Source organism: Girardinichthys multiradiatus, chromosome 14, assembly GCF_021462225.1.
Source record: "Girardinichthys multiradiatus isolate DD_20200921_A chromosome 14, DD_fGirMul_XY1, whole genome shotgun sequence".
In the NCBI taxonomy this organism is placed as follows: Eukaryota; Metazoa; Chordata; class Actinopteri; order Cyprinodontiformes; family Goodeidae; genus Girardinichthys; species Girardinichthys multiradiatus.
The window spans coordinates 14,622,905-14,647,830 of record NC_061807.1 but is presented as its reverse complement, the minus strand read 5'-3'; the positions used below and the strand labels follow the sequence as shown (position 1 = coordinate 14,647,830).

The 24,926-nt window shown below is 38.7% G+C and overlaps 1 protein-coding gene and 2 long non-coding RNA genes across 3 annotated transcripts; 2 read left to right on the top strand and 1 right to left on the bottom strand.

Moving 5' to 3' along the window:
- Window positions 1–2,300: 2,300 nt before the first annotated feature.
- Window positions 2,301–9,364, top strand: LOC124881063. The gene is made up of 8 exons (XM_047386553.1): window positions 2,301–2,415; window positions 2,494–2,678; window positions 2,856–2,993; window positions 5,596–5,737; window positions 6,908–7,085; window positions 7,395–7,536; window positions 7,936–8,068; window positions 9,119–9,364. Exons 1-8 carry the CDS (start codon window positions 2,305–2,307, stop codon window positions 9,362–9,364), a joined length of 1,275 nt encoding a protein of 424 aa, XP_047242509.1. The 5' UTR covers window positions 2,301–2,304.
- Window positions 9,365–11,829: 2,465 nt separating this feature from the next.
- On the top strand, window positions 11,830–12,490 carry LOC124881367. Its single transcript, XR_007041634.1, has 3 exons — window positions 11,830–11,876; window positions 11,958–12,058; window positions 12,180–12,490. It is a non-coding gene; the product is annotated as an uncharacterized LOC124881367 (long non-coding RNA).
- Window positions 12,491–21,026: 8,536 nt separating this feature from the next.
- Window positions 21,027–21,977, bottom strand: LOC124880120. The gene is made up of 3 exons (XR_007041238.1): window positions 21,836–21,977; window positions 21,555–21,671; window positions 21,027–21,471 (listed from the first exon to the last, which is right to left on the bottom strand). It is a non-coding gene; the product is annotated as an uncharacterized LOC124880120 (long non-coding RNA).
- Between the last annotated feature and the right edge of the window lie 2,949 nt (window positions 21,978–24,926).

Sequence of the window (24,926 nt, the reverse complement as noted above, 5' to 3'; positions counted from 1 at the left end):
GGCCTGGGGGGAAAACATCTGACAAAAGGATGAGTTAATTATTTAAATCATAACAGGTAAAACTTTCTTAAAGAAAGATGTGGGTATAATATCGAGACAGCAGCAGGAGGAACTTTGTTCATGTATAATTTCTTTTAAGTTTTTGTAGTTGGTTTCAATGTCAGCTCAGCATAGCTCAGTTTATTGGTCTTAGAGTCCTGCCTTCAACTCCAAACAACAAAGCTCAGCTCTACACCACCATCCACTATGCAAATCAATTTGGAGCAGAGGCAAATCAGTTTGAATAAGCTAATATGAAGCACATTTAAAATAGCTTTAATGGCAAACACATAAATAAAGGATGATACACAGTACAGTTTTCCGTTAGAACGTTTTTTCTTCAGGTTTCCAGAGATTGAGGCTTCACTGTGACCTTATCTCTTTTAAAACTCCCATCACTGACAACACCATTTTACAGACGGGAGTTATGTAAATAAATGAAGGTAACCAAAATTTGTGAGAAGCGTTTCACACATGTAGACATGGGTGTAAAAACAATGTTCAAATAATATTCAAATAATATTCAATTCAATGTAAAAATTCTGAGCTCTCCTGGTGTCAAAGAGTCAACATTCAGTTGTTGAGGGAACAAAATGCTACATTTGCTGGTGATGAAATTTAAGACATTTTAACTAGCAAATCTTTATTTTTCCTATGAAAGGAATACATGGTTCCTGTTTAGTGATCTGAATTTTTTATGTGAAAGGTGTGCAGGGACACTGATCACAGGTACCTAAGTAACCCAGTCTGGGTTTTTGAAAAAGAAAACACGAATGACAGATGAAATGATGGGTTTATTTAAAGAAAGACATGGTACCATCAACTTTTCCACATAAAGTTTTTTAGTTTACCTTGTACATCACTATTTCATGTAAAAAATCTATCACTCTGTTATTCAAACTTGCAGAATAATAAAGACCTACCCGATAAATGATAACTGTACTGGACCTGGCATAATTTGTAGAGAGAAGGCCTCTGTTTGAGACCTCACTCTTTTAACAATGGTTCAATGTTTGTATCATTTGTTTGCTGTAAAGGATTGTGGTTGTGGAGATTGATCGAGGTGCAGACTGAAACTAGGAAGCGACATGATTAAAGGTGACATGATTAAAGGCAGAAAGATTATTGCATGGCACAAGGAAAACAGGACATGAAGTGCGGAAACAAAAAGGCAAAAACATACAGCTTGACATGAGGAAATCAGGACATGGAGCATGGCAAAAAATAGGCATGGAAACTGACATGTCAACAGAACAGAAACAAAATAATCTGTTGTAGAAGAAAGGGTTAATTCCCAAATGATACACAAGCCCAGTTCAAGAACAGTTTAGATAAGGAGATCTTGGAAAGTGGAAGAATAAATGGAGTAGTTATTTCAAACGAGCATATAGGCCTATTCAGAAACAGTTGAGCTCTGGGACTAATTATTATCACCATACAGCTTGCTTTCCAGGTCTGTTTGACATACAGTCCAAAGTGCCAGAAACGTTTATCTCACTGGGGGTTCTCACCGGGTACTCCGGCTTCCTCCCACAGTCCAAAGCCATGCCTGTTAGGTTAATTGGTCACTCTAAATTGCCCTTAGGTGTGTGAATGAGTGTGTGCATGGTTGTTTGTGTGTTGCCCTGCAATGTACTGGCGACCTGTCCAGGGTGTACCCTGCCTCTCACCCACAGACTGCTGGAGATAGGCACCAGCTTCCCCGCCACCCACTATGGAAGAAGCAATATAGACAATGACTGACTGATGCTGGAATTATAAAATGTTATATGTTTGTTTCTATTTTGAACACTTTATTGTGAGAATTACTTAACATTCTGCAAATTGTGCGTTTTAAATTTTTCTTCAAGCTTTCACATCAAAATAATTAAAAAAACTCAGATGCAAGAATCAATGATCAGTTAGCTGTCTAGGAAGTGAGTTGCATCTTAGTGGTGAGCAGGAAGATTACCTCCAGCCATTACAAAAAAGCATTGAGGTTGCAAATGAGCGTGACTTCTAAAAAGAGGATGTTGAGCATTGAAGCAGAAAGTTGATGAACTAAGTGCTGACCTCGCATTTCGTATTTTTAATATTATCTTTTTCTTTTTTATTATCCGATTCTTATCTTACAGGTGATAATCTGGTCCACATTCAGCTTAAATCTCCACCATCTGGGACTGTAAGTAGTAAAAGGGAGGGAGTGGAGGAGAGGCAGTCTGAGAGTATAAATGCTCCTGGTCTCTATTAACTCAGTTTTTGTGTGGAAACATTGACTGGTTCACCATGCTGCCCTCTGTGCTGCTGCTGCTGGTCAGTGTTACACAAGCTAGTCATTATTATGGCACTTTGATGACCTACTACCCTCAGGAAACTTATGCCAATGGATCAGTCTCTGTAAGTACAGATTATTTATAAATTCCTGTATGTTTAAGTCATTTATAATATGATCACACCTAATACTTCTTCTTACAGGTGATCCTTCGCTTCAAGTTTAACTTCCAATCCTGCCTAGATGATTCATTTTCTTGCTCTGGCAACTGTGGCAATGAAAGCTTGGTTCTTCCAAATACCAAATGTGAGGAAGTCATTGGTGTTTGGTGTCAGAGTGAAAAAATCACATCTCGGCTGCTTCCCAACAACTCTCCGTTTCAGCTTGTGTGAGTCCACATTTAAAATGTTTAAAACAATATTTAGCCGTTTAAAGCTTCTCTATGAAGAAACATTAGAAGCTTCATTTGCTCAACTACATACCAACTCTTTATTATATAATAATTTATTGAGACAAAACTGCAATTACATGAGTAATGAAAACCTATCCTGAACCTTCATTTCAGATATGCCAGTAATTCCTGGTTCCCTAATCTAAATGGCGCTGTATACTGGAGAGCTGTTACTGATGTTGAACTGAGGCACCGGTCCGACACCAACAAACCCAACTCATCACCACAGACCACCATGTTTCCAGCCCTGAGGTCATTCTGCTATCACGTGTTAGATCGCATGTTAGCAATTATATTATGAGATAAAGATGTGTGGAGCGGTGCTGGTGGCATAGCTGGTTAAGCGTGCGACCCATGTATGGAGGCCTCAGTCCTCATCGCAGCCTGTTGCAGGATCGAATCCTGGCCTGTTGATGCTTTCTGCACTCCCTTACCCCACTCTTTTCACACTGTTTCCTGTTTAATTACTGTCAAAAAATACTTTGAAAAAATAATAAAGGCCACTATAGCTGAAAAATAACTTCAACAAAAATAAAAAAAGATAATGATTTATTAATATGTAATTAGCACAGTTCAGATACACCAGTCTTTTTAATGAAAGAAAAATAGTCAAATTTTAATCATAAGATTTTTGTTAGTCTTACTGCCACTGTTTTCTGTCAAAAGCAGGTTTGATGTTTGACAAAGATACATGAGTTACAAGGAACAAAATCAGATATTTTAGTTGCGTTTCCTACAAAGTACGACTGTTTTTAAAATTGTTTTTGAAAATCTTAACAGTTACCTCTATTTCATCATTTGTCATTAATGTTTGTTCATTTTTTAGCAGGAGATATGGAATTAGACTGGTAAAGCATTAGACAAGCCTGAATCCATTGAAATCTGTTCAGTTTACTACTGGGAAATAACCGTTACAACAAGTGTAGGTTAAGGGTCTAATTGAAAGTTCTTCTTGAACCCTGGACCTTCTTTCTGCAAGGCAGCAGAGCTACAATCCTATCTTCCCTCAGAAAAATCTTTATATAATTTATATTTTTCTACTGTGATCCTTAACAATTATATTAGCAAAGGGGAATAAACGCCTCAATGGTGGCTCAGTTTGATGAGGGAACTTAAAAAGAATGATTTAACTGAAGATTAATTAGGACCTAAATAAAGAACAAAACATCTTTATTAGGATAACAAAAAATAAATACAGGTCCTTCTCAAAATATTAGCATATTGTGATAAAGTTCATTATTTTCCATAATGTCATGATGAAAATTTAACATTCATATATTTTAGATTCATTGCACACTAACTGAAATATTTCAGGTCTTTTATTGTCTTAATACAGATGATTTTGGCATACAGCTCATGAAAACCCAAAATTCCTATCTCACAAAATTAGCATATCATTAAAAGGGTCTCTAAACAAGCTATGAACCTAATCATCTGAATCAACGAGTTAACTCTAAACACCTGCAAAAGATTCCTGAGGCCTTTAAAACTCCCAGCCTGGTTCATCACTCAAAACCCCAATCATGGGTAAAACTGCCGACCTGACTGCTGTCCAGAAGGCCACTATTGACACCCTCAAGCAAGAGGGTAAGACACAGAAAGACATTTCTGAACGAATAGGCTGTTCCCAGAGTGCTGTATCAAGGCACCTCAGTGGGAAGTCTGTGGGAAGGAAAAAGTGTGGCAGAAAACGCTGCACAACGAGAAGAGGTGACCGGACCCTGAGGAAGATTGTGGAGAAGGGCCGATTCCAGACCTTGGGGGACCTGCGGAAGCAGTGGACTGAGTCTGGAGTAGAAACATCCAGAGCCACCGTGCACAGGCGTGTGCAGGAAATGGGCTACAGGTGCCGCATTCCCCAGGTCAAGCCACTTTTGAACCAGAAACAGCGGCAGAAGCGCCTGACCTGGGCTACAGAGAAGCAGCACTGGACTGTTGCTCAGTGGTCCAAAGTACTTTTTTTCGGATGAAAGCAAATTCTGCATGTCATTCGGAAATCAAGGTGCCAGAGTCTGGAGGAAGACTGGGGAGAAGGAAATGCCAAAATACCAGAAGTCCAGTGTCAAGTACCCACAGTCAGTGATGGTCTGGGGTGCCGTGTCAGCTGCTGGTGTTGGTCCACTGTGTTTTATCAAGGGCAGGGTCAATGCAGCTAGCTATCAGGAGATTTTGGAGCACTTCATGCTTCCATCTGCTGAAAAGCTTTATGGAGATGAAGATTTCATTTTTCAGCACGACCTGGCACCTGCTCACAGTGCCAAAACCACTGGTAAATGGTTTACTGACCATGGTATCACTGTGCTCAATTGGCCTGCCAACTCTCCTGACCTGAACCCCATAGAGAATCTGTGGGATATTGTGAAGAGAACGTTGAGAGACTCAAGACCCAACACTCTGGATGAGCTAAAGGCCGCTATCGAAGCATCCTGGGCCTCCATAAGACCTCAGCAGTGCCACAGGCTGATTGCCTCCATGCCACGCCGCATTGAAGCAGTCATTTCTGCAAAAGGATTCCCGACCAAGTATTGAGTGCATAACTGTACATGATTATTTGAAGGTTGACGTTTTTTGTATTAAAAACACTTTTCTTTATTGGTCGGATGAAATATGCTAATTTTGTGAGATAGGAATTTTGGGTTTTCATGAGCTGTATGCCAAAATCATCCGTATTCAGACAATAAAAGACCTGAAATATTTCAGTTAGTGTGCAATGAATCTAAAATATATGAATGTTAAATTTTCATCATGACATCATGGAAAATAATGAACTTTATCACAATATGCTAATATTTTGAGAAGGACCTGTACAGCCATGTTCTGCAGTAATGGTTTCTATATATTTTCGCTCCCTCAGAGTTCCTTCAAACTGTCAGAGAAACGTTAACTTGTTGGCCTTTGACCCCGATGGAGATGAGGTTAAATGCAGATATACTGACATTTCCTTGACAGAATGTGTCTCACCCTGCACACCTCCATCTGTTCTCAACCTCTCCTCTGTAAGTAACAAATACTAATCTCATGTTTAGAGATCCAACGTTTATATAAATTGGAAAAAAGCTGAAAAGCTACATATAGTGACTTTGTAGAGGCACTAGCAAATAATCTGCATTCTCTAAATAATTTATATACTTTAGCCTATTTGGATTCTGTTGTGAACTGTTTCTCTTTTCTCTCTTTAACATAAACCTTTAAATATATAAAAATGTATTTAACAACTGATATTGTATGGTATGGGTTTTATTGGAATTAAGAAGTAAAATAATTGAACAATTATTCAGTTGTTTTACCTAACTAAGTTAGGTAAAACAGTGACTCTCAAATATCAAGTCTCAGGTCAAGAAATATAATTAAACTTTGTGGATTTTTTTGTGAAGGCTTAATTTGGATTTTTTAAAGTGAGGTTCTGTGACTGTATTGTATATTTCCTTACCTTTTGTAGAAAAGGTTTTATCACTGTGAACTTGTCAGAAATTAATTAAATGTTAGGAGTCTTAGAAGCCTACAGCTAGTCAGATGTACACAGTCTGTTTTAGCAGGCCTTAAAACTTAAAGTGCCTGTGACACGTTTTACACACAAATGCCGAAATGGAAAGAAAACCTTTTAATATTGAAGGAATTTGGCAGTAATTGGCATTATTTTAGGATTAAAGAGAATAAAGACAACTGTGACACAAAAAAGGCATATTCTTATGTTAAATTGTACAAGTCCAAAGTCGCCCGGAAATGACGTCCAAGGGGAAGTCTCCAGTCAATGATAAACTGTTCAGGTAGAACTACGTTGCGTTATAAACAGTTCCTGTGTTTTCTGGGGCTGTCCCAATGGACACACAAACCTCTGATTAGTTTATGTCCCACCCCAAGTGAGGATGTACTTAATTTTCCAAAAAGCTTGCAGTAATATGACATCTTTCCTCTACAGCTGAGGGAAACATGACTAATAATAAGCTCTCAGAATTTCTCTTCGAAAATTCAAACTAAGCATTTACTTATATCTGTGTCTTTTCGGTCTTGGAAACTATTTTGTTCATAGAGTCATTTTTGGAGATAAAACTGAACTAATATTTAGAATAATGGGATTTATTGGAACACATAATGCAATTAATTAATATGGCACAAAATATTCAGCTTGTATTGAGATTGTGGTTTTATTTTCTGTGTTCTTGCAGACTTGTAACCTGTCATTCAGTACAACTTCAAGCAGTAATGAAGGTTGGTATGTAGTCGAGATGGTGATGGAGGACTTTCCCAGAAAGGCAATCACCTTGACTCAGACTGACGGGTCAAAGGTTGGGAAAACTACCAGCGATGCCATCAGCAAGATACCCATCCAGTTTGCTTTTTATGGTACAGTCTGATGACATGTTTATATTTACAGTCACTGAAAGCTACTCTAACATTAAAGTGATTTATTTCTCAGGTGGTTAGTTATATTAACTTTTAATGCTTGAAAACACGTACGTCTGTCTGTCTGTCTGTCTAATTTACAATTTAATTTAGATCACAAAAAGATGAAAAAGATTTGTCTTTTGAACAAGTCATTGCAGGATAATTTGTGCCACTGAAAGACATGTACATAATTTCTAGACAAACAGGTCTGCATTTATATTTTTAGTTGAGGATGGCTGAGGATGTTTCTTTCCTGATGTGTTCCAGTGGATCCTGCAGCACCATCCTGCTCAGAAGGTGTTTATCTGCCGACATTTCTGTTACCAACTCCAGAACACGGAGCTCAGTTCTACAGTCCAGTCAACCAGGCTCTGAAGATCGACATCAGAGCAAGGGCAACTCAGTCTGTGTAAGGAAATGCAAAATGCATGAAAATAGATTCAGTAGAAACAAAACAAAAGATGGTACACAGCGCATTTCCTTGTCAAAACAGGTTGCTATTGTTGACACTTGACTTGTCGAGCTGGAATTAGACCCTATCTGTTGTGCTGGAAACAACATGCATAAAAATCCTGTCAAATAAATGTGGAAAACCCAATTTCTGTTCTGTTTTAAAACTTTCACAGCTTTTCTTGAATGCTTATATGTGTTTATACAATTGTCTAACCAGTTTAAACTGCAATGAATATAAAAACATGTTGTCAAAATATCAACATTAATACCTTAAAGAAACCAGCCAATCTGTTTGTAGGTGGTAAAAAGGTGGAATCACCACATAACAATTCTGTATATTTCCTGTTTGATAAAGGATCACTGAGCTCCTGTACAGCGGGCCTTACAATGTTGTCAAGAGTTCTTCAGAACCAGGAAGCTACTCTTTGACATGGACACCATCTGCAAGTGAAGATGGACAGAGCCACCCCATCTGTTTTGTCGTCAAGGCAAGGTCAGTATTTAGGACAAAGTGTCATTCAAAAAATACTGAAATATACTAAATGAAAAAACTGGTGTCAAAATATTTTTTTTGTCTTTCCTGGTAAAGGTACATAAAATCCTCAAATTAAATGTATGTTTTATTGCAGTAAAAGAATCCCACGTTAAAAACTGTAGAAAAATGCAATCTTAATTTTGTTCATTTTAACCTTATCAGGTAATTTGCTCCTATATTTCACAAGGTTTGAGCAAACAGAGACACAGGGACTGATATGACCATGGAAGAAGATTCATTATATGTTGGATGAAACATTTATGTGTTGATGTGGCTATATATGTGGCTTAAAGACCCAAAGACCCATTTTGAGGCCACCTTACTTTTAATTATAGTATCCTGGTATTTGGAAGAACTCATGATGCAAATAAAACATTTTAATTATACAATTGAATCAAATCCTATTTAACGAGAGTGTACAGACATTGCACAAAAAAGAACAAGGTCAAGACACAATGGTGTAGATCAGGGGAGGTCTATAACACGCAGACATCAGAATATTATTTAGTTGAGTGCAGTATTTTAAATTTGGATAGAATTAAGACATGCACTCTTAAACGTTTTGTGGTGACTAGTCTACAGACTTCTCTATCTTCTGCCAGACAGTAGCATTTTAAAAAACACATCTAGACTGTGAGGGAGCAATGATGATTTTTCCTGCATGTTTTTTTATCCTTAAGGTGTACTACTCTTGCAGGGGTGGGGTTGTGCAGAGAAGGGCCCTTGATCTTTTCTGCTGTCTAATTTTCCATCAAAATCATGTTTTGTGGCTACTCCAAAACACAATATGATAAAGGAGAACAAAACAGTAGAAATGCATCAGATGCTCCTTTTTGAGGATGAAGATTTTATTCTATTTTGTATAGAGTTCGCCCTTTAAGGCTATCACTAGTGGGTCTATTCCTCCGTGTGTGCAAGCGTGAGCACTAAAAACTTTAGTCCATGGCCACTTGCTGTATAAATTGCGCTTAGACTGGGTAATCGGCTACCCCTTTCTCTTCAGCGTCAGCAAGAACACTTATTCCTACTTCTTAAGAGCAGCACCATCCTCCTTTCCCTGGCATGCCAGATGGGTTACATCATGGGCTACGACCTGCATACCCTCTGCAAGGGATGGCTTGGACCTGAACACCTGGATCTAGCCCTATGCCTGCAGCCCACCTGCCTTTCCTGCAGGCGCCTCCCTCTGGAGGAAAAACAACGGCGGCTCTCTCCGCTAGATGGGGAATTCCCCACCACCATCCGCTAGACGTAGCGTCTTCGTAATATTTAGCTTATTACGTCTTCGATGCTAGGCAGAAATCAGACCATTCTGCCTCTGAGATGGGAATAGCAGCACCAAGGCTCCCCTTTTCCAGATTGAGGAATCGGAGAAAGGTGCACCATCAGCCCATGTTCTGGGCCTTCCCTTGTTGGCAACTACCCTGCTACCGACAATGGGTGTGGTTGATAGTGTGCTGCCATACATTATTGCTAAATAATGCCACCATCATCTCCAGTTTGAGTGAATTAAGTGCCAGGTGATTCTGACCACATCATCACCAGCCGATCCACCTCCTGTCTGTATGTAGACTCATCACTGTCCTGGATCAGTCCAATAACAGTGGTGTCATCTGCAAACTTCAGGAAGTTTGTGTAGAGGGAGAAGAGGAGTGGGGAGAGAACACACCCCTGGGGGGTGCCGGTGCTGATGGTTCTTGTGCGAGAGAAGATGCTCCCCAGCCTCACCTGCTGCTGCCAGTCCTTCAGGATGCTGGTGATCCACTGACAGGTGGAGGCCTGGACTTTGAGCTGGTTGAGCTTTTGATGGAGGATGTCTGGCTTTATGGTGTTGAAAGCTGAGCTGAAGTCTGCAAACAGGATCAAGCTGTTGCAGGATGAAGTGTAGTCCCAAGTTCGCTGGTAGGCAATCTGCAGGAGGTCCAGCAGGGGGCCTGTGATGTCCTTCTGGTGCTTCAACACCAGCCACTCAAAGGATTTCATTTTTTGCATGCGGAATTAACAGGTTTGAAATGCAGGTGCTATCTAACATGCAAAAATGTCTGCTGTCACTTTGGCCAGAAGGAGGCATAGATACAATGAAAGATGACAGGGAGAGATAATCTTCTATACAAGTGGCAACAGATTTTGGTTGTCAAAAATAAATATATTAAAAATAGATGAAAATGGAAGATTCTATGTAGGATTATCTAAGCTCTGATTTGGAGCCAATCACAAACAAAAGCCATGATATTTCTCCTATGGTAAAGCTCCTTGCAATGCTTCATTCAACATCATTCCAGCATTACTTCGCTTTCAGCAATCATCTGCTGAACTCACACAAACCTGATCATGGCAAAATGCGCACATAACTGATCAAGTGCGCACAGCCTATAATCGCATCATGCAAAAGACCCACTGTGCTTTGATGTTGATAGTATAATGAATAGGAAAGTCCTAAAGACTTTATAATGCAGATTAAAACCTTCATTTGCAAACTGGATGCTAAAATCACTTCTTAGCAGGTGAAAAATCATCATTTAAAGGTGGCGTTTCCATGTGGCGAGAAAGACAAGTGTCTGTTTTAACCTTGTCACTAAACAAAACAAATTGCATTATTGACAGTAATGTTATGTCATTGCAGGGCAATCGGAGCCGGATCAGTTTGATTATGGTGTTCAAATGTGAACACATGCCAGGGAGGGTTTTGTTTATAAAGTAAAAAATGGTTTTGTGTCACCAAACAACAATTTAAACAATCAAACACGTTGTATATCGTTAAAATATAGGCAACACAAACAAATGAATTCAGTAAAATCATTGGAAAATAATTTATTTTTACGTACATAAATGTTCGAATTAACTTTTTTGGAGGACAGTTATGCGACGCAATGTTTTAAAATCAGCAAAGCTATAACATACAGATTGCCAACAATCTATTTTTATGTTGCTACGTTCATGCTTAAATATTGTGGCTGTTTATTGATAATCACCGAACTCTTCAAACATATACCCTCAATAAAACAACAGAACCTGGTGAGTCTTGAAAATAATTAAAAGATCAAGGGAGACAGATTAATTAACAGACATATTTGTCTTTTATCTTTTTAATATTGATTGGCCAATTTGTTGCGGGTTATGTCGAGCAAGATAAGAGAAGTAATCTTGTCGGGGCAGATAACAAACCTGCTCTGAGTAGCACAACAAAAATTAACTAACTGTAACAGTCCAGAAAAGCAAGGGCCGAACGGAACGGAAGGAAAAAAATCAGCAACTGGATCATTTATAATGATGCAGCACAACAATATTTGCTTTTCCTCTTTTAGCCAGTAGCACACACAATTTCCTCATTTAAATTGTGCGGTCTGCACCTGTTATGCATCCGTTTCCATTTAATGCAATCTTTGAAAATCGCACGCAACACGCCCACTTATTGCACATGCAATTTATTTATAGTACACGCAAATTAGCACCTTCTATTTAGGATCTTTGAAGAGAAGGCCCTTAATGTGCTGTCTGTATTTGGGATATTCATTGGAGAGGTACTCGTACTCGTAACAACCGCTGTGTTACAGTGTGAAACTACATTTAAAAGTAATTTCCTCATAACTCAAAGTTTATTCCAAACAATTGAACTTAATGAATGTGGTAAATGTGTTCATAAAAGCAAATATATAATTAGTATCTTAATAATAAAGCTGCTTTCCAAATCTACATCCACAGTTTCAACAGCTCTGTGTATCAGTCTGAGCTCCGATGTGTCATTGTGACAGTTAGAAACAGTAAGTCTGAATTTTTCCTTGTTTGTTGTTGTTTAAATTTCCTTATTTTCCTAAACTGATCGTGTTTCTGCTATTCTTCAGCTGTATTTAAAGAACCAACAGTCACTTATGTTAATGTCCTGAAAATGAAGATCTCAACTCAGCTGTCACTAAAGGACAACCACAACATAATTGAAAATGTGGTCAGTAAATACAGTGAGATTAATGCAAACAACTACAGTTTAACACAAGCTGTTTATACTGATTTGATGTTGTTTTTTTTTTTTTGTTTACCTCCTGCTAAAGTCATTTTTCCTCCTCCAGATAAAAAAAAAACTGATGAGCCAAGGGTTTCCACCAGGCATAACTGTACGCCTGCTGAGCAATGGGTCAGCGGAAGCTGCACCCTAGTGGCTACTCATGATCATTACATGAAGAAGCACAGGGGCCCATTCCATCTGGAGATGTCATAACCTATTTTTTGACAATATACTCTAACTTCAACAGGCTTCATACATTCATTCATTCATCTTCTATACTCTATATTCCATAGTGGGTCACAGGGATCTGGTCTCTAATAGTCTACGGGTGAGAGGCAGGGTTCACCCTGGACAGGTTGCCAGTCCATCGCAGGTCAACACAGAGACATATAGGACAAACAACCATGCACACCCCCATTCACACCTAAGAGCAATTTAGAGAGACCAGTTTAACTTACAGTAATGTTTTTGGACTGTGGGAGGAAACTGGAGTACCCGGAAAGAACCCACTCTCAAATGTTGTTTCCATTTTAAGTAATTCCTTAATTTTCTCAAGTCCTGGAGTTCACCTTAAAGAAATATTTAATGTTTATTTTTCACTTCTGGATCTGCTGCTCCTGTTTCCACTGGCACCTGAAAAGTGGAGCTAGGTGAAAAACCGGCCCCCACTTTTAAATGTAGGGGAGCAAACAAATGTTTTTATTCTCTATTTTTTTTATTCAAAGATATTCTATCAATACTCACAGTCTGACAACTTACTGGTACAAAACAATTAAATTTGTATATTGATTGCTGCCATCACTGTGTTTCAGTGTCTTACTGCACACAACCTTGCCCCTTTAACAATCCCGAGGGTAATCTGAAAAGTCCTGTCCAAGCTACCGCACCCTGTTGGCGGTCAGACGCCTTGGAGCTCCTCCAGTACTTGAACCCCAGAAGCGATCACACACTTTATCTAACACAGACTTTTCAAGGAACGACTCTCAAACAGTTTCTAACTTTTAGATCCTTTAATCTAAGTTAAGGCAGAGGAATGATTACAGAGATCAGCGCTGAGGCTCCCGTCTCGGACCGTCGCCGTCTGTTAGAGGATGACAAAGAGCCTCGATAGAAAGTCACATATAGTTTTATATCTGGCACTCCAATGCAATGGATGTTCCGTCCCTCAGTGATTATCAGTAGACTATGTGTCACCATTGTGGTGTCTATCTGTTAGATTGTGTAGTAGCGGGTGTCCATCCTTAATCTAAGTGTGCTGTAGGTTTCTAATCAAACCAGTTATACCAGCTGCTCCACTATCTACCCCAGTGCCCCAGCCTCAGGTCATTTATGACAAATCTTGGGCCATTTGTCCTTGTACTGTATGTCTATGAGCATTCTTATCCTATTGTAACAAAAGGGAAACATTAAAACTTATACTTTACTTCACTATTGTATAAAAGGGAAAAACAGCTATGAGCATATTAATAAAGGTTTTTCCTAACAGTCCTATATCAGATCAGACCTTTTACCTGCTAAAGAAACGCCCAGGGCTTTCTACAAGCAATGGAAATGTGCCTTTGTATAATCAGTATGCTAATATTTCATCTATGTGCGTTAAAACTTTGAACAGTAAGGTGTGGTAATGGTAATGTATGGAGGAGTTTGATTATTAAGTTTATGTTTCTATCCAATCCTTTAAATTTATGCAACAAATCTATAATGCATACAATTTTATGTTATACTGTTAACCTGAACATATTAAAATAAAACAAAAAATTTTAATCCCATTCTCCTTTAGTTAGTTTAGTTAGGTTGCAAACGGCTTAGACCTGTCTCCACACGGTGTCATGCAGTCGTCTGTTGCTTCTCTCCACTCATAGAAACTGCATCCTTGAGGCTTTCAAACAAAATCCCCCATTTTATATAAGAATCATGCACCCATGTTTGAGGCACAGGGTCATACTTAGATTATGGGGTGGGTGGACCTGTGACTAGATTTGGATGGGTCAGTGGAAGCTGCACCATAGTGGCTACTCATGATCATTACATGAAGAAGCTTAAACATGAGTGGACCCTGGCAGATGGATGTAAGAATACAGCTGGTGACACAGGCTGCAGTCTATTTCTGGTTTCAGTCTCTAATTTGCTTCTTTACTGAACTTTTTTGGGAATGTTTACATTTATTTGCATTTTAAAAGCCTTAACACACAGGTCAATTATATTCATTTTAACAGTTGTTAGGAAATATCAGTGTTCTTAGTCACTCTAAGGCAGGCACATAAACAGATGGACCCTTAATGGTGCTCAAGCACCTGCCCTTTTGTCCTGGATGATAATCTTTTACCTCCATCCTCCTCCTCCTCCTGCACTAATTCCTCATGCAGTGCTGAGGGCCAGGCCAAACCGCAGCATCACCCACTCTCCTCCTCTGACCAGTAGCATCAGACAGACAGGTGATGTCACTGTTTGTGTAATCTCATACGTTGTTTGGTGCAAAATTAATAACAATACTCAACCTACATAGCGCCGCTGAAAACATGTGGCTTCTGGCACAACGTTTCATTAAAAAAAGAAATGAGAGGGAGGTGGCATTTAGGCATTACACCTAATGAACACGCTTACCTTTTCAGACCAACAACATCCATGCATAACGTATAGTCTACACATTTTGCACTCATGAAATCTGTGATTTCAAAGGCTTGTCCAGCTGTTTACTGACATTCGTCAGGTTAAATAAAGAGATAAAGAAAGAGTTAACTGTTTTACAAATTAGACCAGTTGACTAGTTTTGTTTCATTAAAAATCTTATTATTTTCATGTGAAACCACAAACAAAAAAAAGGAAAAGGACAAACAATTTGCAAGAAAATGTAAAGTAGCTCTCATAATGAGGGGTTGAAAATAGAAAACATACAATATTTTATAATTAAAGCATCCTGGCTGAAACGGTTCTGTGTAGGAAAACTCACATTTGTTCGGAAAATGTGTTTTTTTCATGAAAGCACTTATTCTTCAACAGTCGAGGAATCATTTTGCTAGGTAATAAACATGACAAACTAATATATGTAGAAGGCTAAATATAATGCTCTATGATATAAAGCAGCAAACAAAACTTGAATAAATAGATAAATATCCACCTCCTGCCTGTCTGTAAACTCAGGACTTTCCTGGATCCAACTAATAACAGTGGTGTCATCTGCAAACATTAGTAGTTTCACAGACTGTTGAGGTGCAGTCAGAAGAGGAGCGGGGAGAGAACAAATGCCTGAGGGGTGCTGGTACTGATGGTTCTTGAGTGGGAGAAGATGCTCCTGTTGGGATTATGATTATTGATTAATTAATATTTATCAATAATTATAATTGAAAATCATAATTTGAGAAAATTAATTTCTTAACCAAAAATTCTTATTTATGAATCGAAATCAGAAATGTCCTCTGGGGTTGTAATTGTGGCTCAAAGCCCTTGATAATTACAATTATTAAATTCTCAGTAATAGTTGATAACTATTATTAGATGTCACTGTTTAATCAACTGTTTCAACGTGGGGAACTTCAACCTTATTTTGACTGACAACTCGCTCTTGCACAAAATAAACACAAACGCCTTCTTTTTATCTACGTGAATATTTATCAACAGCCCTGATACAGCTCACTCTTCCGATTCAATAATCTTCACCTAATCAAACATGCAGAGTCCTACACAAAAAGGGTAAAATATCTAACTAAACAAAAGAAAGCAGCATTGAGTGTGTATGAAATCAAACCAGCAGTTATGGCAGTTATGGCAAAATACAAAAGGAATATGGTTGAACAAAGCTCTGGGAGGCCACTCCCAAAGTGTAGCTTAGTTAAATCAGGTAGTCATAAAACATCCCCCAACGCTGGGAAGTCCGCGCACACAAAGGATAACAAAACTTTTGGCGGCAAGCCAGTAAAGCATGAAGTTGAAGACAAAGAAAATGGTTGATTTTCACCTTCAGGTTATTATAGCAGTTCAGTTTTACGATGCACCTGCGCTCAGGTGTTCACTCAGTAAAAACACAACTTGCAAGACTCAGCGGCCTCAGACATCAACAACAATCAAGTTTCAATAACGTATTTAATCTAAGTGTGCTGTGGCTTTCTAATCAACCCAGTTATATCGGCTGCTCCACTATCAAACCCAGTGCCCCAGCCTCCGGTCATTTATGACAATCCTTGGGCCATTTATCCTTGTAATGTGTGTCGACAAGCATTCTTATCCTATTCTAACAAAAGGGAAAACATTAGAACTTATACGTTATATTACTATGGTATAAATGGGAAAAACAGCTATGAGCATAATAATAAAGGTTATTCCTAACATCCCCCCTGATAAGGTGTCATTTAAAGGCACCTCACTAATTTAGATCAGTTAACCTCCTAGGCACTGGGTAGTGGACCACCTGCAATTGGGTACCCACCCCTCGAGACAATCATTCAACCCTGTATGTGTGCGTTAAACCTATATATGACCAGGGAATCTCCTTCCAGCTGTCACGTGGTTCTTCCCCATCTCTCCGATTGACCCGGTTGTGTCTAAGCAACAGTTGATACACCTAGTGGAGACAAGTCTAACCCCATCAAACCTGTATGTGTTGATTTAGAGAAAAGAGAGAGAAAGGACAACAGCCTGAAGCACTGCAGAAAATCCTGTCTAACATCATGTGAATCAGTTAATGTTGATTGTCTTCATCCGTCTTCTCTGCCCCCTGAGCGACATCCCTAAGCTTCCTTTGGCAGGTTCAGCTACCTGAAAAGGTGAGTCTTAAAATGGAATGTAGAATCATATGTTCATACTGGGCCGATTACGCCCAATCGTAGGTAATCATCAACTACTATTACTATCATTAAAACAGGCCACATAGTGGCTTAATCAAATAGATCTTAGTCAAAAATATTTCATCATTATCAAAAACAATGTACCGGTTTAACACTATTAGAAAACTTTTTACTTTAACGCAGCCTCCATTTATTACTTAACATGTCCTAAAAATCAACCTATGGAGAGGTGAACACATGACTAAAAATAACCTGCGAGGTCCTATTAATACTTTCATTCACGACATGTGCTTAACTAATTTCACTAAATCAATCTGTCATTAACTTTATCTGATTATCTCTACATCATTCATACCATTAAATCAAATATTCTGATTCCTTTAATGTCAACATTATTCATGAAGCCACAGAAACTAGTCTTCATCCCCTCAAACTTTGAAATACTCTGTATTTAGAAATACTTAATCCAATTTAATTCACAATATGGCCTGAGAAATAATGATAAGTTATCTTTTTGTGTTTTACAACAAGAATAAGAAAAAATTTGACATTTTGCATTTCAGTTTAAAGCTTCATCAGCTTGAATACTTTGACTCACTTACTTGCTGTATTACTGTTACTCATAGATCTAAGCTGTCTTTACTTACTTTATTTTATAACATCTTTTTCTTGCTTTCAGTAAGAATAAAGGTTCATTTATTCTGGACTTAATCCTCACAGAGATGTGAACATGAACTCTGCATCTGTATGTGTTGTCTTATTTTGTGTCTTGATGTTAAGTCTATGTGCCATGCATATATAATGTGTGTCACCCAAGGTTTTAATAAGACCTGTCACTACTGGTATTGTGTCATGATAGTTAGGCTTAAATAAAGTCAAAATCAGGTCGAAGGACATTGGATCTTCCCTACAAATGTTTCTGTTTGGCCATGATAAAGCTGCTCTGTTGTAATCATCTGGTTCCATAATAATTTTTGTGGTATTCATCAGTAAGATTATAACGGCTCTGAATGTTCTATTCTAATCTAGCCTTATTTAGATCTATCTATATTTTCTAATGCAGTAAGTCCTTATTATATTTAAGAATGGAATCACTAGTTTTTATTAGTTGCTATAATTCTAATAATGCGAAGTGCTAATTTCATTAGTTCTAGTGCTTGTTTTACTCTATCTCCATACCTCGATTGGTCTCTTTTTATGTGTAGTGTAGGCATCAAAAAGGGTCAGAGTATTGTGTTCATTTAATTGTGAATTTAAGTAATACATCTGAACCATAGATACCATTTTTAAAATCTGGTTCAATTACATTTAACTGTAACTGAGTCCTGTGGAAAAAAACTCTTCTCATCTGTTTAGAAGGCTTAATTTAATTGATGAACACAAAAATGAAGGGCATATTATGTCTTATAATCTTGGTTTATCTTGCCCAGTTTTATAAACACACTGTACAGTTTCAGTCAGCTATAAATTACACGTTGAATTTATTTCAGTTTGTTTCAGTTAACTCAAGTTTTCTCCATCTCAGTCCAGTCCAGTAATTCTGAATATAAGAATATAATAAATAAAAATAAGGAAGACCAACTATGTACAATATGAACAAGTGAATCAAAGATGGCTAAAAACCATGACCAGTAAAATGATGCAACATTACCTTTCTGTTATTTATGTCTGAGAACCAAGGATTATTAAGAATCTGGAAATGAAGTTAACTTAGTCTTGGAACTAACTTTGACAATAATTGTTATACCTTCAAACAACCATTCACAATGCAAGATCAGATGAAACATTATTTTAATAAAATAATATTTTAAAGAATGATCTGCTGAATAAAACCAACCTTCCGGATGATAAATTCTCAATGATTTTTAATTAGCTGCCTTTCTTTAGTACAATAATATTTAAGGAAATATTATGTTGAATAAGAACCAAACCTTTCTGGATAAAAGTGTCTTAATGGTGTTTAATCTGCTATCACATTTAGTAAAATAATATTTAGGGATCTATTATTATCCTAGATTGGAAACTAACAACCTTCCTGGATAAATGAGTCTTAATAAACATAAGATGGCGATGAGTCACATGTTTAGCCTTAGTCGTTAGCGGTTTTAGCTAACAAATAGGGAAGCCTTTAGCTCCTTAAAGTTGAACATTTATCAATAAAATACCATCAATAAAAGGATCAAAATGCATAAGCATTAATGGCGCATTATGGCCAATCTGGGTTTAAAACCGCACTTTAAATAAGGTTGTTTCAATTTTAAGAACACAACACAGAACACATCATTAGCTGAGCAGCTAATCTGCTAGCACTTAGCACTTTGCCAAAAGTAGTAAAATGAAGCAAATCCTGAGATGTGATTGTTTAAGATCCACTAAATACACATAGATTCAATAAATATCTCTTAATTTTTAATTCAATTAAATTCAATTCAGTTTATATAGCGCCAATTCACAACACATGTCGTCTCAAGGCACTTCACAAAAGTCAGGTACATACATTACAATTAATCCTAATCATTGAACAGTGCAGTCAGATTCAGTTATTTATTCAAATTGGATAAAAAGTTTTTTTGTCAAAGGAAACCCAGCAGATTGCATCCAGTCAGTGACTTGCAGCATTCACTCCTCCTAGATGAGCATGTAGAGACAGTGGACAGTCACTGGCGTTGACTTTGCAGCAATCCCTCATACTGAGCATGCATGTAGCGACAGTGGAGAGGAAAAACTCCCTTTTAACAGGAAGAAACCTCCAGCAGAACCAGGCTGTGTGAGCAGCCATCTGACATGACCGACTGGGGGGTTTGAGAGAACAGAGCAGAGACACACAAAGAATACAGAAGCACTGATCCAGGAGTCCTTTCTATGGGAAGGAAAAGTAAATGTTAATGGATGTAGCTCCTTTAGTCGTTTCACCTAGAAAGAAAGAACAGATAAAACTCTGAGCCAGTTTTCAAGGTTAGAGTCTGAAAGAGAGCACATAGAGTTAGTCACAGTAAAAGCTCAGTCAGTTGCTATATCTAGGAGAGAGAAAGGGTAAAACACTGAAAGACAGGGCCATGTGGATCATCGGTAGAGGGTGAGCATTAAGTTGTTGCCAGCAGAAGCTTGGACGATGCCCCTCTCCAGAAAGGTGTCACAGGTAGACACAGAATCAGGCCAGGTGTAGCTTCTAGGAAGAGAAAAGAGAGAGAACAAAGTGAAAAGCTGAAATAACAGCAAATAATGCATAATTGGAGAGTAGTGTGAGAATGTAGTGAAGAGGGTGAAAGTGGTCATTATGTCCTCCAGCAGCCTAAGCCTATAACTACAGAGATAGCTCAGGATAACCTAAGCTACTCTAACTATAAGCTTAATCAAAAAGGAAAGTTTTAAGCCTAGCCTTAAAAGTCGACAGTTTGTCCATCTAGAGCCCACTGATGGCCATTGTTATACTAAAAACCACAACGATTGGGATTCCTCTCTCTGTCAGATTGACCATAACCATTAGAAAAGAGCTTTTTACAAATGTTATGTTAAAATTAAACTGTCTCTGAATAAAACTTTCGATTCAAGGTTAAAAGTCAGATATATTGACACATGATTGCTCTGATGGGTTACTTAGATGTATTTCAGTCAGAGTAAAACCCCACTAACTGTTAGCAACTGTTACTGTTGAATCAAAGTTGATCAGAGAAGAAGAAAACTGTCAGGATGTAGCGTCCTGGAGTCAATAATTACACTTCTGTTTAATAATCTGAAGGTAAATGATCAGAAGAGTCTCTGGATCCAAACATCAGTACAGATATCATGAAAATAAATGGTCCTGAACATCTGGAGCAGATCTGGATGGAAGACGATCAGCTGAGAGGTTAATTATGGGGTTCATCTCCTCATTCTTGTTTATACATCAGTCAGTCATTTTCTACCGCTTATTCCATAGTGGGTCACGGGGGAGCTGGTGCCTATCTCCAGCAGTCTATGGGCGAGAGGCAGGGTACACCCTGGACAGGTTGCCAGTCCATCTCAGGGCAACACACAAACAACCATGCACACACTCATTCATACACCTAAGGGCAATTTAGAGAGACCAATTAACCTAACAGGCATGTCTTTGGACTGTGGGAGGAAGCCAGAGTACCCGGTGAGAACCCACACATGCACAGGGAGAACTCGCAAACTCCATGCAGAAAGACCCCTGGTCGGGAATCGAACCCAGGACCTTCTTGCTGCAAGGCAACAGTGCTACCAACTGCGCCACCGTGCAGCCCTTATTTATACGTATGTCCACTAATTCATCTGAATCCTTGGTCAGATCTGTAGGATTCACAAGACACTGAAGCGAACACTGAACAACAACAAAAAATAGATCCATTACAGACAATAAATGACACAAACCTTTGCATTTTCCTTCAAGTGATCCAAGGAAAACCAGGACTGCACAAACTACCTAGAGAAATGTTGTAACCAGTATGGCGTCTGTTGTTGACATGGTAACAGCTGGGCCACCTAAAGTCTGTATGTGTTCCGGCTTTGGTGTGGTCAGAGACACAGAACTGTCTCCATGAGACGTTTTGGTCACGTTGAGGACAAAGTTTACTGTAGAAGAAATCAGTTTTATGATAAACAACAGATATCAGATTTAATGATCTGGATAGAAAGAGAGAAATCTGCTGGATTACCTGAAGCCTTCAGCTCCCATCTCCTCAACATCTGGTTATACCCAGCAACCAGATCGCAGCGGTAACTTCCAGAGTCTTCAGTCCTGAGTCTCGACAGATGGAGTCTGACAGCTAATCCTTAGAAGATGATTTTAAATTAGACCTAACTATGAACAGAGTTCATGAGCTGAAATTTAACTTTCACAGTTTTCAGACATTTTCTGGTCACTAAATGAGTAATCAACAAAAACTCCTTCTCCACTGTAGCAAATCCTGACTTGGTCTAAAATATAGAAACGTACCCTTAAAAGTGGAGGTCAGGTGAAGGAGGAGGAATAGGTTAATTTTATGTTCGTTCGTTCGTCGTCTTCCGCTTATCCGGGACCGGGTCGCGGGGGCAGCCGACTCAACAGGGGTCGGTATTCACAGGACAACCCTTAACAGACCGAAATATTATTTGATAAAATAATATTCTCAAATTCATATTTACAATATAGTGGCATCCCTGGGTGGGCATTATCATGAACAGCTTGCACTGTGCATAAATGTGAATGAATAAAACCACAAGTGCACATTATTGATGTACCAAGTGATTAGCTTAAACCCAGCTGTCAATGATCACAATAGGACTCAAAACATAAGAGTTTTAACATCAGATGTCACTAATTATATTTAAGAGAACATTATAACTCGTGACACTCCAGGAGTTCACAAATTTAGACTTTGGTCAAAATTAATAACTCCAATATCTCCGTGCTAGTAACAATCAACTCTGCTACATAGGCAAATTTGAGATGTTCTGACTAAGTCTGGTTTCTTCTGTGTAAGCAATAACTTGAGACTTGGTTTGACCTCAGTTAACCTCACTGTCCAGACAGTTGCTGCACATCTGTATCCAGAGGCTGTGTTTTGTGTAAGACCACAATTTGAAACTAAATTAACTATACAGTTGGTTTAGTATCTGACCTAATTTGATGCATGTATCCATTCAGGAACTTTATAGTTTGTTTTATGGTTTGAAAGAACAGGATTTTTGGCCAGATTAAATCCCAAATTTAATCTAATCACCCTGCCTGCCATAAAGGGGTGTGAATCAAAAGTCAAATTGCAATTATTACACTTAGGAGGTGTAGCAATTTTCTTTTTCCTTTGCATTGTAAACAAAATTCCCTTAAAGGTTAAGAGTAGTGTCTAATCACTAGTTCTCCCAAAGAAAGGTGAAAAATTAACTCTTAAAATCACACATATCCTTAGAGAAAGGAGTAGCATTATAACACTTGGAGCATAGTGTTATCATAAGTCACAGGTTGAATGATCAACTGGTGCACTCATTTTACAGTCAAATGTTTCCAATATATGTATAGTCAGATATACATATATAGATGGACATACATTTGTTAGATGTTGTTGCTTTTAGCAACATTCTCATAACTTTGTTGTTGTTTTGTATTGTCTGCCAGAATGATGGAATCACACTCCATTATGAATTCAGCAGACGTGGAGATGCAGAAGGTGGTGGTTGCTGATCTCATCCGTTTGTCTCCAGATGAGTGGGATGCTTTAAAGTTTGACCTTGCTGCATGTGATAAAAAGATTCAAGAATTACTTGACCTAATTGAAAATCCAACTAGAGAGATTCTGATTTCAGATGTTGTTGGTAGGCTTACCTTGTTTTATCAGCAGAAATCACAACTGGAAGCTAAAAGATATTCTCAGTTACAGGCTGACCATCAGATGACTCTTCAAAGAGAGAATGCTGCAAAGCTTGAGCTCTCAAAAGCTGAGGAGAGGACCCAGAAAGCTGAAGCAAAGCTAGTGGACCTGAAGGCAGATGAGCTCAAGAGAGCTTCATCCCAAAAGCAGGAACAAACCCACACTGTTCAGGTACCCAATTTGCATTTTCACTCACAGCAGCTGCAGCAGCCACAGCAGGGGGCAGACTCAGACAGCAGGCATCCAGCACCTAGGTCAGAGTTTCCCCCTCCTAAATTTAGCCAAAGTGTCCAACTTACTTCCACAGACCTTCACAGAAATGTTGGAAGTCAGGTGGTCTCCAGTGGTTTCCTGCCAAATTCCATTGCAGTGAACAACCACCAAGATGACCAAGTGCTGGACTCAGCGTGCACAAGTGGCCTGATTCAGTGGGAGGAGCACCCTTCCAGCCTGATCGGCACCCCTCTCCTTTCTGACCCTGTGTCGACCCCTAGGGACCAGGAGAGAAGCACATGGTTCTCAGGTGACTCAATCCAACCTGACCCAGCACCACTTGCACGAGTCCATTCATTACAAAGCTCTCATTTAAATCATGAGAAAACTTGTTTCCTCCCCCAGAGGTTTTATCATGATCTTCCACCATTTCATGAACCTAACCAACGGGACTTCTCAGATGGAGGTTAATTTGTAAATATAAAGCCTTTATTTAGACCCTGAGAAAGTGTCACGTCCTCAGTTTCAATAATCTGAGAAACAAATGAGATGATTCAGATGAGGTCTGCACAGTTGAGCAGTGGGTAGCACTGTTGCCTTACAGCGAGAAGGTCCTGGGTTCGGCTCCTGAACTGGGGTCTTTCTGCATGGAGTTTGTTCTCCCCATGCATGTGTGGGTTTCTCCAGGTGCTCCATCTTCCTCCCACAGTCTAAAAACATGGCTGTCAGCTTCATTGGTCTCTAATTAGCCCATAGGTGTGCATTATTGTGTGTTTCTGTGTTTCTAGTGGCAATCTGTAAAGGATGTACCCTGCCTCTTGTCTGTAGACCGCTGAGACAATTTATACTGTACACTATATTGCCAAAAGTATTGGGTCATACTGCTAAATCAATGTATTCTGGTGTGAAAATCACTTCCTTGGTTGCAGGTGTATAAAGTTTGATGTGGAGAAACCTGACTGAGTCCTGACCTCAGTCTTCTTGAAAAACCTTTGGGATGAATTAGAGCAGAGGCTGCAATTCTGGTTTTCTCATCTAACTGTGAAAACACTCCTAAACCTTGTGGAAGATGTTTACTGAATAGTTTAAGTTCTATCAAGTCAAGTAAACTTTATTATCCCCAAGGAGCAATTAGTAGTGCAGACAGCAGTAAAAACATAAAAAGAAAAACAGCCACACACACAAAAAGGAAAAATAAATTGTCCTTACAATGTGGACCTGGAATTGACCAGGCTAATAACAGCAATGATAAAGGACTTTTTCAGTCTGTTCATTTTACAACATGGCATCTCCGTCCTGATGGTAAAAGTGAGAACTCTGCTCCCAGAGGACGGCTAGGATCAGCCAAAATGACCCTAGCTTTCTTTAAGGACCTAGAATTATAATTTCTATTGCTATTACCGGAAAGGGGGATCCATCGACAAACTGGACCACATAGATTAAGAATAGGATATCATCAAAGTTCAT